This window comes from Archocentrus centrarchus, chromosome 22 (assembly GCF_007364275.1).
Source record: "Archocentrus centrarchus isolate MPI-CPG fArcCen1 chromosome 22, fArcCen1, whole genome shotgun sequence".
NCBI classification, from domain to species: Eukaryota; Metazoa; Chordata; class Actinopteri; order Cichliformes; family Cichlidae; genus Archocentrus; species Archocentrus centrarchus.
Genome location: NC_044367.1, coordinates 5,543,826 through 5,559,793, shown reverse-complemented (window position 1 = coordinate 5,559,793; position 15,968 = coordinate 5,543,826). Strand labels below are relative to the sequence as shown.

Below are 15,968 nucleotides of genomic sequence, written 5' to 3'. Positions count from 1 at the left end.
CCAAGGTCAAGGACATGAGTGTCAGATCACACCATCCGTCACTGTTTGAGCCAAAGTGGACTTAATGGAAGACGATCGAGGAGGACGCCACTGTTAAAAGCAAACCATAAAAAAAGCAGGACTGGAATTTGCCAAAATGCATATTGACAAGCTGCACAGCATCCAGAGAATGTCCTTTGGACAGATGAGACACAACTGGAGCTTTTTGGCAAATCACATCAGCTCCGTGTTCACAGATGCAAAAATGAAGCATACAAAGAAAAGAACACTGTACCTGCTGTGAAACACTGAGGAGGCTCAGTCATGTTCTGGGGCTGTTTTGCTACATCTGGCACAGGGCGTCTTGAATCTGTGCAGGTACAATGAAATCTCAAGACTGTCCTCCTGGAGTGATATGTGCTGCCCAGTGTCTGAAGGCTTTGTCTCAGTCACAGGTCATGGGTCATGGGTCCCCCAACAGGATAATGACCCAAACACAGCTAAAAACACCCAGGAAAGGCTAAGAACAAAACGCTGGACTATTCTGAAGTGGCCTTCTTTGAGCCCTCGTCTAAATCTACTGAACATCTGTGGAAGGAGCTGAAACATGCAGAAACCCTTCAAACCCGAGACCATAGGAGCAGTTTCTCAAGCTAAAATACCTGTTGCCAGGTGCAGAAGTCTCATTGAGAGTTACAGAAATCACGTGATTGCAGCGATTGGCTCAAAAGGTTGTGCAACAAAATATTAAGTTAAGGGTACCATCGTTTTTATCCAGGCCAGTTTCATAATAATACTAATAATACTAATTAATTAATTAATAATACTGTTATACCAAAATTCAAAAGCAATGTCTAATTTTCATTAGGTAACTTTCAGTAGTTTAAAAAAAATTTATTATTACGTTTGTCAGTTTCAAGTTATTTCACTGATCATTGTGGGGTTTTCTTTCTTTAATGGAAGGGTACCAGCGTGGCGCCTCCCTCTCTCTGTACAAGTCTTCTCTTCTTCTCCAGTCAAAACTTTGTCTGCACTGTTTCAGCAGTTAGGCTCAGGCTGTATCTATTTTTTTCATGCGGCATCTTTCAGGCATTTCTCGTGGATATTCTGTATATGAGGGTGAACCAGAACGTCAGTGACTTAGCTCGTCCTGCTTATGATGATTAGCCAAAAAAACTAAAAGTTAAAGCCGGGTCGCCTGGGTGGCTTAGTAGTGAAGCTGGCGACCACATACATATACCGCGTTGCGGTGCGGGTGGTGTGGGTTCGAGTCCCGGCCCGTCGCCAGTTTGCCTACGTGTCTTCCCCTGTATCTTTCCCCCATTTCCTGTCTCTCTCCACTGCCCATAAAAGTTGCTGTGGCCAAAAAAGTTAAAGCTGACTAGCAGATTTTAGTGGTCTTTGTAACTATGGATATGAGACACCAGAGATATTAGTTTGTTAAATTAATTATTAAATCTCCTCAATCACTGTTGGGTTACCTGTCACTACCCTGGTCTGCAGCGCCCCTTCTGCTAATGATCCTAATGGGAAAAGGCGAGAGTGTAGGCTGTGTCATAATAAATTATTATATAACCACAGGACCAGATTACTGCATAGCTACATTCAGTACAGCCATGTGGACTGCAGTCATTTCTTAACAGGAACAAAGGCTGCTAACAGCACACTCTCACTTCTTCTCATGTTTTCTCTCTTTTAGACGACTTGATCAAACCAACCCCCTAACTTCTGTTGAATCAGTTAGGAAGATATGAATTAGGAACAGCCATTTTCATTTATGAATAGCAGGAGTCGGCAGGAGGTGGTGAACACAGACAAGTGCACACAACAGGAAAGAGATGAATTTCACGATGAAGCGAGCTGCCATCATATGTCGTTTTGGGTACTGTTGCTGTTAAATTTATTGAGATGACAGACTCACCCAAGGAGTTTGATGTGTCTTCATCCTGTTGATGGTACACTATACCAGACCATAAAAACAAATCCTATTCCCCTGTTTAAATAACCCCTCTATCCTTCCAGGTTCTCCTCCTCTCTATTGTCTGACAACACCGCACACCCTTATTCTCTATTCTCATTTACACACCCTCTTTGTATCTTTTGAATGCCATCTCCCTGGTGTGTGTGTGTGTGTGTGTGTGTGTGTGTGTGTGTGTGTGTGTGTGTGTGTGTGTGTGTGTGTGTGTGTGTGTGTGTGTGCGCGCGCGCGCATAAGTGGGCAAACTCTCCTTGGTACACCTGTCTCTTATAGTTTACAACCACTCTGCTTATTTCCACACCCAAACATACACAGAGTTAAAACACACACATGCAACAGCGACACAGGCACACACAACCTCACGAGTAAGCCACAGAGATGTGCACATTACACAAATGCACATTCCCACATACGCATAATTAAAGTAAATGCACCAAGCGAACCTTGTGTGGTAGCATCTTACCACGCATACACACAGCCGCATGAATACAGCTGTAAGCAGAGAAGACAGGTGGAGTGTATATCGGGGGCCACCCGGCTCCTACACCATTTATCTCAATTTCACCTTCTAGACACACTCACACAAACACGCATGCATTTCAGATTAAAAATACACAAAGCAAAAGTAAGAGGGAGTACACACTGCTTACATACACACACACACACGCACACAAGCTCAGCAAACATATACACACATTCGTATATAAATCTGAGAGACAAGTATGCATATCAAATACACACACTAACTAAATTAGTTATTTTACTCCCCTCTCCTTCCCCAGTTGTAATAGTTTGTGCTTTTGGTAAAATCCTGATGTTGCATAATGAATAAATAAAAACATCTCATTGCCTGAAACATACGCAGAGTATTGAAATTTTTTCATTTACTGTCAAACAGAACTTTTTTTTTTTATTTCTAGAAGGCCTACATGGTGTTAAGCCCATCCTATAATGAGCTATTAACTGCCGTCTCCTTTCAGCTCTCTGCCTGACTCCGACACAAATCCCCCCTTTATTCTCCAGTACTGTAATCCACCACTCGCACGCACACAATAATACACAGAACACGAGACACAATGCACCAGGCCTCAGTTCACTTCCTGGTGTCAAATCCCCTTCTTCTCACTGCTCACTTACAAAGACGGCAGAAGAGGGAAGAGAGAAGAGGATGAAGGATCGAAGAGGAATAATACTATTTTATGGCAGCGACTTGCAATCCAGACTGCAATACCAGTACGCAAACACAGAAGGATACTCAAACTCACTGTGCGCCTTAAGATTTATGCACAATTATAGACATTCATACTCACACAGATAGACAGTATTTTTGACTTTGCTGTTAGAGCTTGTTAAAGCACTTTATATAAAAGCAGCCATTTGGGAACCACCAGTTAATAAAGTCCTGTTTTGAAGCTTTGAGTCGACCACCTTGACCATCAACATCTCTTTGTGTAACAAGTAAACACTGAGAAACACTGCATGCTCATATGGCAGTGACTTCTCAATCCTTGCCAGTCTAACCTAAAGCACAGCCCGCTTTGTCCTCCTTTTTAACTCTAACAGGCTTGTAACTTTAAAAAAAAAAAAAAAATCAATGTCATGATGTATTCAATCAGACTTGAAAGTAGTGATTGAGACCATAAACACATCAGGAAAGTGTTTGCTAGATCACACAGAAGTGAGGCCTGTAAGGGTTGTTTCCTCGTTGACAATCAGACTTATTTTAGCCATGAGAGGAGTCAGTTATTAGAGAGAGTGTGGGTTCAAGACACATAAGCTGTGTTCTTCTTTTATTAACATTCTCTGGTTAAAAAAGAACATGAATACAGAGGCTGGCTACTGCAGAGTCTCAGGTCTGAATATTGCTGTAAAAAAACTGATAAGTGATGAACGAGAAGTAAACCACACATTACGCAGGCATTGCTATCATGTGAAGAAGTGAATGTTAGATCATGTCTGATGATGTACAGCCCTGTAAAAAATATAACAGACCAGTGCACTATAGGATACCGTGTCAATGGCACAGTTCAAAAGCAGTGGACCCACACAGAACACAAACCCTCCTGAGTGAAAGTCCAGCCAAATTACTTACGCATCTACAAATCCCACCAAATGCTGGCTTTGTCATGACCTCATCAAACATTCATACAACTGATCTCTGCCTTGAACATTCAGTCAAGGGATAACAGCCTCCTGAGCCAACTTGGGAGAAGAAGAAAGACCCTAATATATCCATCAAAGTAAAAACAACTGATAATGACCATTTAATGTGCCAATAACATTTGACACAGCTGAAAGACCATTGCAATTTGTTTCTATAATAAACAACTGACTATGAAGGTATGATACCAACATAATGCCAACACTACAGGAGGAATGACATTAATGAAACAGTAACAATCACTCTTCTGTGTTGACTTTTGGTTCCATCTCAAATCATCAAATTTTTTGAACATTTTTTGTTCGATCATCTCCAATTTGCCTAAAAATTTTATGGTTCTATCTTTGGACATATATAATTGCTGTGAAATTTTTAGCTCCATATATATATATATACAAATACTTGATACAAGATATATTTTTTTGAAAATTTGTCCATCTACCCACTTCCAGCATGTTGGTTTTTTTTCACACTTTAAAACATCAGGGAATGCTTGAACATAAATATCTCAAAAACTATTAAAGATAAAAGGCTCAAATTTTCACTGGCCTTTATTACCATCAAAATGAATCAGCCTCTGTAATTTGGGACAGATACATCAAAAAATGTCTCCGTATGGCCTAGTTAAATTACGGAAAAAAACATTCAAGCTGCCCTGCAAAGTCATATATTTGAGCACACTAATAAAAACCTCACATTAAAAAAGACGAGTGACAATTTTTGAATATTATGTAGTTGAATTTCACAATAATGCAAAATAAAGAATGTGGAACACTTTTTCACATGATATTCTAAGTCACAAAAATGAAGAAAACGCTGTTTTCATCCAACTTTCATGCTGGGTTGAGCAAATGTGACAAGCTGTACCACAAAAACAAAAATCTCAGTAGATCATTTAATCTGAATAGAACAAAAATCTGGGGTTTCCAGATGGCGCTCTGATTATAACTGAGAAAATAACTGAGAAAATGTATGAATATTTTTCATTTTTGAGACCTACTCTACTTACCTTTTTTTTCTTTCCTTAATAACATATTCTGTCTGGCAACTTTGCACTCAGGATCATGATCTGAATGCACTGCTGTGCCAAACACATTTGCTTTTCCAAGACAGGCTCTATAAGCTCTCTATAGACTCCTCTTGTTAGTATTTGTCTTTTCTTTCTTTCTTTTTATTATTATTATCATGAGCACATGTGCAATACAGCAATACCAAGAATAAAAGAACAGAGTGCAACCAGAAAAATATACTGGGTCATCAACTGCTGCACCTGCAAGAAAACACAAAAACAAGAAGCAAAACGGATACACACACCAACTATCTTGTGTTGTGTGTGTGTGTAAGACACAATGTGAATGTATGTGTCTTTGTCACGAAACATACTTGATAATAAAGGTGAGAAGCCGCAACAATGCCCCCTAGGAGTCAGAGGCAGACAGATAGAGACCCAGGAGACCCAGGTTGTCCACAGCCCCCCAGGAGCACTGAAGCCCTGAGGCCATACATCTCAATGACAACCATGTGAACGTCACAGAAGAGGAAGGAGGGGGGCCGTGAATGGAGCCCTCACGGCCATAGAGCAAGAACCCCAGAGAGCCAGAAAATCACCTCCTGGGTACTTCTGGGCAGAAAAGACCAGTGGGGAGCAGTGTGGTGGGGCAACTCCCACGCTCCATGACCATGTCCCATAGGTGCCAAGGCACCACAAGCCCAAGACCCAGGCCCAGCCGTGCACACACACACACACACACACACACTCCCACACACACACACACACACACACACACACACACACACACACACACACAGAGAAGGAGCTTCATTACCTGAACCAATGCAGAGCAGCTACACAGATCAACACACATAGACTGCATACATACACACAAACATACACATACGCCACTCACTTACTCATACACACCAAACACACAAGGACACACAAAGACACACACCCATCCACATCAACTTCTCCTTCAAAGTGCGGGCAAACGGGCAGCAACTCCGGGATATAGCTTGCCAACCCCCACTCCAGCCAAGGTACAGGAAGACCCCCACCCCACCCCGCCCACTCAACAAGTCAGTGTTGAGCATGAAATGTTGGGTATATGGGAGTGTATGGTGCAAAACGGCTGTGTATGACTCTGTGAAAGCTGGAGTGCTATTAAAATTGAGGGGACTGATGTGACATGAGCACCCCACTGCTGGTCAACAGTGCCCATTCACACCACCCCTCAAAATCTCCACAGCCCCGCCCACCAACCTCTGGTCTGACACACCTGCCCCCCAAGGTCCTATAGTTATGTTTCATGAGCTGTGATGACTATAGGATAATTAAAAAGGGGGGATGTCACCGTGCAGCACAGCAAGCAAAATGGTCCTACCCACTGTGGCTTATGTGGCACACATCCCCCCAAATCTGGGGGCCAGTCTGTATGCTCTACCTACCATTTTGAGACCTACTGCTCTGGAGTCTGTTCATTCAGATTTAAAATATACTAAGAGTCATTAAAAACACAATTATCATTTTCATATATGTATTGCAATTCATGCATTCATTTTGGCAGCCAGCATGCCGATTGCCTGATCCCTGCTTGACTGTAACTGTTGTGACATTAGGGTTAGGGTTGGGTTAGGGGGTGTTATGGGAGCTTGAGTTAGGGTCTTATGCTCGTTTTGCTGTATTTATTTTTATGTACAAACATTTTTACATTGGTATTTGTTGAGTTTTTAATAATTCTTAATATATTTTAAACTTAGCCTGAATTAAAAGACTCCTCCAGAGCAGTATGCCTCAAAAATAAATATTCATGTATTTTGCAAAATGATTTTCTCAGTTATAATTAGAGTAACATCTGGAAACTCCAGAATGATGTTCTTTTCAACAGGGATTTTGAGCTTGTCATATTTGCTCAATCCAGCATGAAAGCTGAAAGAAAATTGCTTTTATTTTTAAAACTTTTTGGCCTAAGAATTACATGTTAAATATTTTACATGCTTTATTTTGCATTATTGTGAAATTCAACTGTATACCATCACGAAATTGTCACTAATTGTCTTTTGCAATGTGAGATTTTTTTTTATCAGTGTGTGCTCAAATAAGTGACCTTGTAGGACTGCTTGAATTGTTTGGTTTTATATATATATATATATATATATATATATATATATATATATATATATAAGATAAGATAAGATAAGATAAGATAGTGTTTATTCGTCACATGCACAGTTATACACAGTACAATGCACAGTGAAATGTATTTTGTACCTGCAACCATATATACACACACATATAAATAAGAAGAATAAAAATAAAAAAGTAATTCACACTATACACTATACTCTATATACTATACACTATACAAACTTTTACGTGGAATTATAGATTATAAATTATAATATTTACATTGTGCAATAATGGTCCAGTTAGGGCTCAGAGTTGAGCAGACGGATGGCTTGTGGGTAAAATCTCTTCTTCAACCATTCAGTCTTAGCCCTCAGGCAGCGGTAACGCCGGCCTGATGGGAGCAGGGAGAAGAGAGAGTGTCCGGGGTGGCTGGGCTGTTTTAGGATCTTCATGGCCCTCAGCCTGCACTGCTTGGTGTAAATGTCCTGCAGGTTGGGGAGGGTGGTTCTGATGGTCCGTTCAGCTGAACAAACCACCCTTTTTAGGGCCATGAAGTCCTGCTTAGTGTAGTTTCCCATCCAGGTGGTGATGCTCCCACGCACGATGCTCTCGATGGTGCAGGTGTAAAAGTTCCTGAGCACCTTGAGTGGGAGCTTGAAGTCTCTCAGCCGCCTGAGGAGGTAGAGACGCTGTCTGGCCTTCTTCACAGTGATGTTAATGTGATGAGTCCAGGACAGGTCCTGTGAGATGGTCACTCCCAGGTATTTGAAAGTGTCCACTCTTTCCACCTCAGCACCACTGATGACAAGTGGATGGTAGTCCCTCTGCTGCTTCCTGCTGAAGTCCACAATCAGTTCCTTCGTTTTGCTGACGTTGAGCAGGAGGTGGTTTTCCTGGCACCAGTTCTCCAGGCGGGAGACCTCTCTCCTGTAGGCTGTCTCCTCATTGTGAGAGATTAGTCCCACAACAGCAGTGTCGTCAGCAAACTTGATGATGACGTTGGACTCTGACGTGGCCTCGCAGTCATGGGTGTACAGTGAGTACAGCAGAGGGCTGAGCACACAGCCGTGGGGGGATCCAGTGTTGAGGGTGAGGGAGGATGAGGTGAGGTGACCCACTCGTACCACCTGTGGTCTGCTGGTCAGGAAGCTGTGAACCCACCTGCACAGGGATGGGCCCAGGCCCAGGTCCAGCAGCTTAGAGACCAGCCTGGAGGGAACTATGGTGTTGAATGCTGAGCTGTAATCTACAAACAGCACTCTCACATAGTTCCCCTTACCAGTGTCTATGTGTGAAAGGGTCTTGTGGAGGAGGAAGGATATGGCGTCATCTGTGGATCTGTCTGGCCCGTATGCAAACTGTAGTGGGTCGAGGGTGGTGGGCAGTGAGGAGGTGATGAATGTCTTGATGAGTCTCTCAAAACACTTCATCACCACTGAGGTGAGTGCTATGGGCCTGAAGTCATTGGGGCTGCTGGGGTGTGGTTTCTTTGGGACAGGGACTATGATGGACTTTTTAAAGCAGGTGGGAATCACACACAGTTTCAGTGAGAGGTTGAATATCACTGTAAACACAGGTGCCAGCTGGTCAGCGCAGGTCTTAAGGACACATCCACTAATACCGTCTATATATATATATATATATATATATATATATATATATATATATATATATATGTATATATATATATATATATATATTAGGGGTGGGACTTTAACGCATTAATTTCGATTAATTAATTACGGGGAAATTAACGCGTTAAAAATTTTAACGCATTTTAATCGCACTTTGCACCGTGGAACGTTTCTCAGTGCACGAGTTCCCGGCATACAGATTATATCGACGCACAATGTCCAAATTAGGGGCTGCATCCTGCGAAGGACCTGGCCCACGTCTTTCGCAGCCCACAAAGGCCGGAAGTGAGCGGCTAGCCTTCATATCAGCTGCCCTCACCTCTGCGTAGCTCATGTCGCCTAGCAACCATGAGTGCGAAGCACAGCTGTGTAAAAGCAGCTGTTAAACGGAGAACGAACTTTTTCTCCTTTTTGTGGTTTAATTTTAAGTCTTTAATTCAAAATAAGTGTTAAAACAAGCATAACACATTTCAACATCAAGGAATACAGCTGAGCGAATGATTAATTTCCAACTATATTAAGTGAGACATTAATGTTGAATAAAACTATCCAGTTATGATGCTTAACTTTAATTTCAGGAGTTTGCTTATCTCAGGAGCACTTCCACCCTTCGTTGGTCTGTGTAGTAGACTGGTGGGAAAATAAACAAAATTTTGAAGTTTAAGCTTATGTATATTGATTTATTCATCAACCAAACTTAAATTAATATTTATCATGTCAAATATTGAAATGCGATTAAAATGCGATTAATTTTGATTAATTAATTACAAAGCTTGTAATTAATTCGATTAATTTTTTTAATCGAGTCCCACCCCTAATATATATATATATATAAAAAACCAGCTCTTTTTTGCCCTCCAAGCTCAGGTCTTCTGGGAGCTTGAAGGTCCTGCGCAGTATCTTAGCTGTTCCCAGTATTGCGCTCTTCTGGGTAGAGATCTCGGATGTCGTTCCAGGAATCTGCTGGAGCCACTCCCCCAGTTTGAGGATCACTGCCCTGAGTGTTCCAGTTACCATGGGGCCCACTGTTACTTTCATCTTCCACATCCTTTCCAGCTCCTCTCTGAGATCTTGGTATTTATCGAGCTTCTCATGTTCCTTCTTCTTTATGTTGCCGTCACTTGGTATTGCAACATCTATCGCTACGACCTTCTTCCTTTGTTTGTCCACCACTACGATGTCCGGTTGATTAGCCATCACAAGTTTGTCTGTCTGTATCTGGAAGCCCCACAGGATCTTAGCTCTGTTGGGCTCAGCCACCTTTGGGGGCATATCCCATTTTGATTTTGGGAGTTCCAGGTCATGCTTGGCACACATGTCCCTGTATACTATGCTGGCCACTTGGTTATAGCGTTCCATGTATGCCCTGCCTGCTAGCATCTTGTACCCTGCTGTTATGTGCTGGATTGTCTCAGGGGCCTCTCTGCACCTGAGATCTTGCCTGGTGTGGTAGACCCGAGCCTTAATACATGACAGTAGTGTGTGTTACTAATTGTCATCTTTGAGACTGTGGTCCCAGCTCTCTGCAGGTCATTGACCAGGTCCATCCATGTAGTTCTGGACTGATTCCTGACCTTTCTCAGAATCATCCTTACCCCATTAGGTGAGACTATAGGTGAGCCCCAGACCGAGGAAGATTGACTGTTATCTTGTGTTTCTTCCATTTTCTAATAATTGCACCAACAGTTGTTGCCTTCTCACCAAGCTGCTTGCCTGCTGTCCTGTAGCCCATCCCAGCTTTTTGCAGGTCTACAATTTTGTCCCTCGTGTCCTTGGACAGCTCTTTGGTCTTGGGCATGGTGAGGAGGTTGGAGTGTGATTGAGTATGTGGAGAGGTGTAGTTCAAACAGGTGCAGTTAATACAGGTAATTAGTGCAGAACAGGAGGGCTTCTTAAAGAAAAACTAACAGGTCTGTGAGAGCCAGAATTCTTGCTGGTTGGTAGGTGATCAAATACTTATTTCATGCAATAAAATGGATTATTTAAAAATCATACAATGTGATTTTCTGGATTTTTTTTTTTTTGATTCCGTCTCTCACAGTTGAAGTGTACCTACAATAAAAATTACAGACCTCTCCATTCTTTGTAGGTGGGAAAACTTGCAAAATTTGCAGTGAAGCAAATATTTATTTTCTTTATTGTATATAAATAGTTTGGACACGCTTGTCCAAGTGTTTGACTGGTACTGTATCTTGGAAAGTATTTTACATATGAAGCTATATATGTTCAAATTTGAAACCATAAAATCTTTAGGTAAATTGGAGATGGTTGAGAAGAATCCACATTGATTTGAGTTGGAATGACCCTTTGTTCATTTTTTCACTTTCTTTAAGTCTCCATTCAAAAGAATTTTTGATGGCATGCTGAATTGCTGTTGACCCTTGGAAAATAGCTTTGCAATTCCCAGAAAATAACTACATTTTTTTGGATGCAGATCTTTAATCCTGGGTATAAACTGCTTTGCATTAATTACTTAGGTTCTGCAAAAAAATATTTTTGGGGCACCAGTCCAACTTTTCTCTAGTGGTAGCAATTCTTTACAACAGTGATGCAACCAGTGCCCAACCAGATGCCAGTGCTCAGTTTTTCCAAAAATGACAATGTGTATAACTCCCTGCATGGAATTCATCAGGGTTATTCTTATGCAACATAATACATCAGGCAAAATGAGGCCAGAGGATCCCTGATGCCAGAAATTGAGATGGGTGCCAGCATAAGTGAATCAAAGCAAAAAATGTCCTCCAAAGAAACCAGTTACATCAGGGCTGGAAGTCACCCCATTTTAAGACTTACACTGGGACGAAATTGATTCAAGCACGTTGGATTGGTGATCCATAGGTCAGCTGGAAACTAAATGGCAAAGCAGAAGAACTAACTAACCTACATCCATTTGATTTCATGTAAGTGAGACAAATCTTACAAACAACCAACAACAATAAAACAGCAATAAAATTGGTTTGGCAATCCATTCATACTGCTCATCGTCGATGACACATACACACAAATTATACTACTGGTTTTACTACTGCTACTGCTACAAGGAGCACACACAAACGTTACCATGGTGAGGAGGTATGCTGCTGGCCGGCCAGGTGAAGGGTCTTGGGCCGGGCGGCGGAGCAGCTGCCTGCATTAGCCGGCCGCTCCCAGTAGGGGTCACTGTGAAACACACAAAAAAACGTGAAGAGGTTCTTTAACGACAGCCACACGAAAAAAGGAGCAGGAGAAGAAGAAGAAGAAGCAGGGATAAAAAATAAGATATAAATGATAAAGAAGAGGGAGATAACAAAGAAATAAACTGAACTAAGACAAGAAAGTAGGAACAGAGCATAGAAACCAAAATAATCATACAAGGCACAGTGCAAATGTCATGGAAAAGCATCTGTAGACCAGCTGTAGGTAAATCATAATTTGGCAGTTCATGTGTAAATATAATGAAAGATTGGGCATTTCTAGCTCAGTGGGAAAAACGTGGACGCTCGGAGCTTAAAATTAAAAAAAAAAAAAAAAAAAAAAAAAGGTCACAGTTTGATCAAACAGGAATCTGATTTAATAACTCACAAACAGGCAACTGCTATTGCCGGGAACATGTTTAGCATAGGGGGAGCTGTGAGAGTGATGTAATATAGCAAATATGTGAGTTGGAGGTAGCAATCTAGCATCCTCAGCACCACTAACTGTATCAGCACCCATATGGAAAAGATAACTATAAATGAGGTATGCTGTAAAAAAAATGAATCGGTTATGTTAACTTATACGATATTTGTTCTAAAAAATAAGCTTAATACCTTAATAAAAGCACAATATTTGTCTATGAAAGAATAATCATCTCAAAATTCATAAAATGGAGGCTACACAGCTATACTGCGATGAGGTACTGGCTCACAGGAAAAACACACTTTCACAACAAATGTTAATGATAAGTTGTGAGCATTAACACTGCTGCATTAATGGTAAAGACATTAGCACACCTACAAGGAAAAACTCATTAGGATGATGACATCTACTCTGTTATCTAACGGCAATGTGACGGCAAAGGGACGAGCTCAGCTCAGGCAAAGTACACAAACAATAGCAGCGCAGTCTGTTGCAGTCTGCAAGTGACCAACAATTAAATCACTCATGGCAAACTCATGTTGTTCAGAAAATCATTTTTCAAAACTCAGCAAAGTATTTAAAACAATTTAAAAAACAAAAAAAAGGGACCTGTGCAACATATTAGACTGAATTTTGGGAAAATGTGTGTAACATAAATTTTGGTAAAAATTTTCAATGTGATAAAAATTTGCAGTCACTGAAAACGTGGCAGTCACGATTTACCAGTGTTTACTTAAATTTAAACAAGCTATGCAAATAAGACATGGTAAACTATGCAGGACCAGTACGCTGCAGTTTAGAGTGAGTCACTCACACAGATGCAGTCAGGCTGTTTTTACTTTGTTGAGTGAACCTCTGGAGATGAACTGTTTAATTATTTGTTTTTTACCTGCTCTTTATGCTCATCTACTTTTCAAGAATTTGAGCTTAGCTAGCTCCACAATGAAACTGCACTACTTTATCCTTTGCCTTGACTTAGAGGTGTTTTTACAAGTTTGTTCCTGATCTGTATCTGCAGTCCCGTTCCTTTGGCCACTACCCAGAGCACATGATCATAGGTGAGGGTAAGGACGTAGATCGACCTGTTATGCTCATCTCTCTTTCTTCACAGACCAATATAGCAAAATCTGTCACACGGAAAATTTGGTGGTTTAGTTGGTAACCTACAAACTACTTCTAATCTTTTTCCAGTGTTAACATTGTGTACCTTCAGCAAGAAGCTTCATTAAATGGCTCCAACGGGCTGTCCTCTAATTAAGGGGAAACTATATTACAAAAGTGGATGATAAAGGTTTAAAATGTATGATGCTCGCCACATATTTAAATTTAAAGAAGACTTTTTAGTTCACACTCAAGTTTAAGAACTTATATTCAAAGAGTCACTACAACAAAAAGATTCCATCCATTTTCTTCGGCTTATCTGGGGCTGGGTCACAGGGGCAGCAGCCCAAGCAGAGAAGCCCAGACTTCTCTTTCCTCAGCCACGTCCTCCAGCTTATCTGGGGGAACACAGAGGCATTCCCAGGCCAGCCAAGAGATATCATCTCTCCAGCGTGTCCTGGGTCTACCCCAGGACCTTCTCCCAGTAGGACATGTCCAGAACACCTCACCCAAGAGGCTACAGGCCCACCACCCACAGGAGGCATCCTAGGGGTCGAGTGCAATGTTTGTCAGGTGGTGGCCAAGGGCAGAGGCCCTGGTGGACCAATCCCTGGCTATCGAGGCTGGCTATTGGGACATGGACAAGACAACGGGATGTATTTAATCCTTATCTGTGGTTAAAAGCCTTCTATTTGCTTAAAATATAATCTCTTGTGTCTGGAGGATTTCAAGATGTACCTGCCACCATGGCCGGTCAACTAAAACATCTCCCATCCTTTGAAATATTCACAAAAATAAATAAACCTGCGGTTTGGAGAGAGTTTTTTTTTTTTTTCTTTTTGAAAAGCTAAACGCTGCCAATTGGGACTCGACAGGCAGGCAAAGTGACACGGAGTCAAATACAAAATACAAAGCAGCCCCAAAGTGACTGTCTATGAACAGTGAATTATTTGAATTTTACACACCCACCAAAGACAGGCTGTCAAAACCCATGCCGGAATGGATTTTTCATACTGAGAAAGGGAGCGAGGGAGAGCCAAGGAGAATAAAAGAGCGAAGGGAAAAAAAATAGGAGGCGGAAAGAGGGAGAGAGACGTTGGGAGACACAGGAAGGAGGAGGAGAGAGTGAGAGGCAGTGAAGCGATGCTGGCTTGCAGGAGAACATTAGCTGCACTGTGTAGCGCACCATAAAACCATTGACATTGTCGGTCTTGCTTTGTGGACAAGTATTATTGTAAAACACAGTTTTCTGAGGCGAGCCGGCTGCTATTGTTCTTGTCAGAGGGTGAAGCGAGGGCACCACCGGCATAACTTATTTCAGTTTAAAGCTACCGGAGAAGGCAGCGAGAGTTGGTTTTCAAATTAAACGACTGCGATGTAAGTCCAGAGATTGTATTACTTTTAGATTTGATCTCTTGATGCATGACTGGGAAACAGATCGCTGCTGTTGTGGAGGAAGGGAGGGGGAAAAAAAAAACAATAAAAGATAAGAAGAGCGCTGTCATCTGCGAGAAGAAAAGCAGGTTTGTTCTCTCACTGAGGTCGGTGTACTTTGCTGATTATACGGCAAGCTTGAACCAGGATTCAAGAGACACAGAGTCTGACTCAATGCAGAAACTACTACGTGAACTTCCAGTCCATGTAACAGGCACAAGTAGATTACAAGAGTTTTGAGCAATGTGTTATGTCATGACTCACGTTATATATTAAAAAGAAGAGGAATAAAATATATCTGCCTGCTCCAAATGTCTTAGGGTAAATGAAAAGCTGCTTAACTCAGTTGTCCTTGTGATTGCCTTTGCTTGATGGATATTTTTAAAACATGTACACATTTGTCTCGGTGACACTGAGTCCATCAATTTCTGAGTTTTCACTTGTCAAGGACATTGACTCTGATCTCATCAATATTCTTATACAAGCAGGGAATCAAATGCTTCTTAATAATGTAAATGCATTATGTTTAGTTCAGTACAAATGACGCTTGCATTGAACTACAATGGAACTCTGCAGAGCCCTTTAGCATCTTTCAGCTCCTAATTTTGGTTTTGTGGTAAATACATTTCCTTTTGCTTTCAGTGTTTTCATCAAACAAGCTCTAATGTGCTCAGCACATTATGTGCTCAGCACCAACCTGCAGACGAGAGCAGATGGAGACCAACGACTGAAAGAAAGAGGAAATGTACTTACATATCAGAGCTAAATGAATGGTATTGGCATACGTTGCTTCAGACAAAACATCTTTTTGCACGCTTTTGACTCATGAGGTTTTATGACCATGACCGTGTTTTCGTCTATATGGCCGTTTTAAAGGTGATAATGTAGCAGCCAGCTAGAAGCATATTTGACTTTCAAAGCTAATAACTATCAAGAATTTTCTCATTAATTCCATGG

At 41.4% G+C, this 15,968-nt stretch overlaps 1 protein-coding gene across 1 annotated transcript in view; it reads right to left on the bottom strand.

Annotated features, from left to right (window-relative positions):
• Positions 1–15,968, bottom strand: part of npas3 (neuronal PAS domain protein 3) — a 372,546-nt gene that overhangs the window by 258,635 nt on the left and 97,943 nt on the right. The window contains exon 2 of the mRNA XM_030718927.1: positions 11,940–12,038. Coding sequence (XP_030574787.1) covers positions 11,940–12,038 — 99 coding nt within the window. The remainder of the gene's footprint in view (positions 1–11,939; positions 12,039–15,968) is intronic.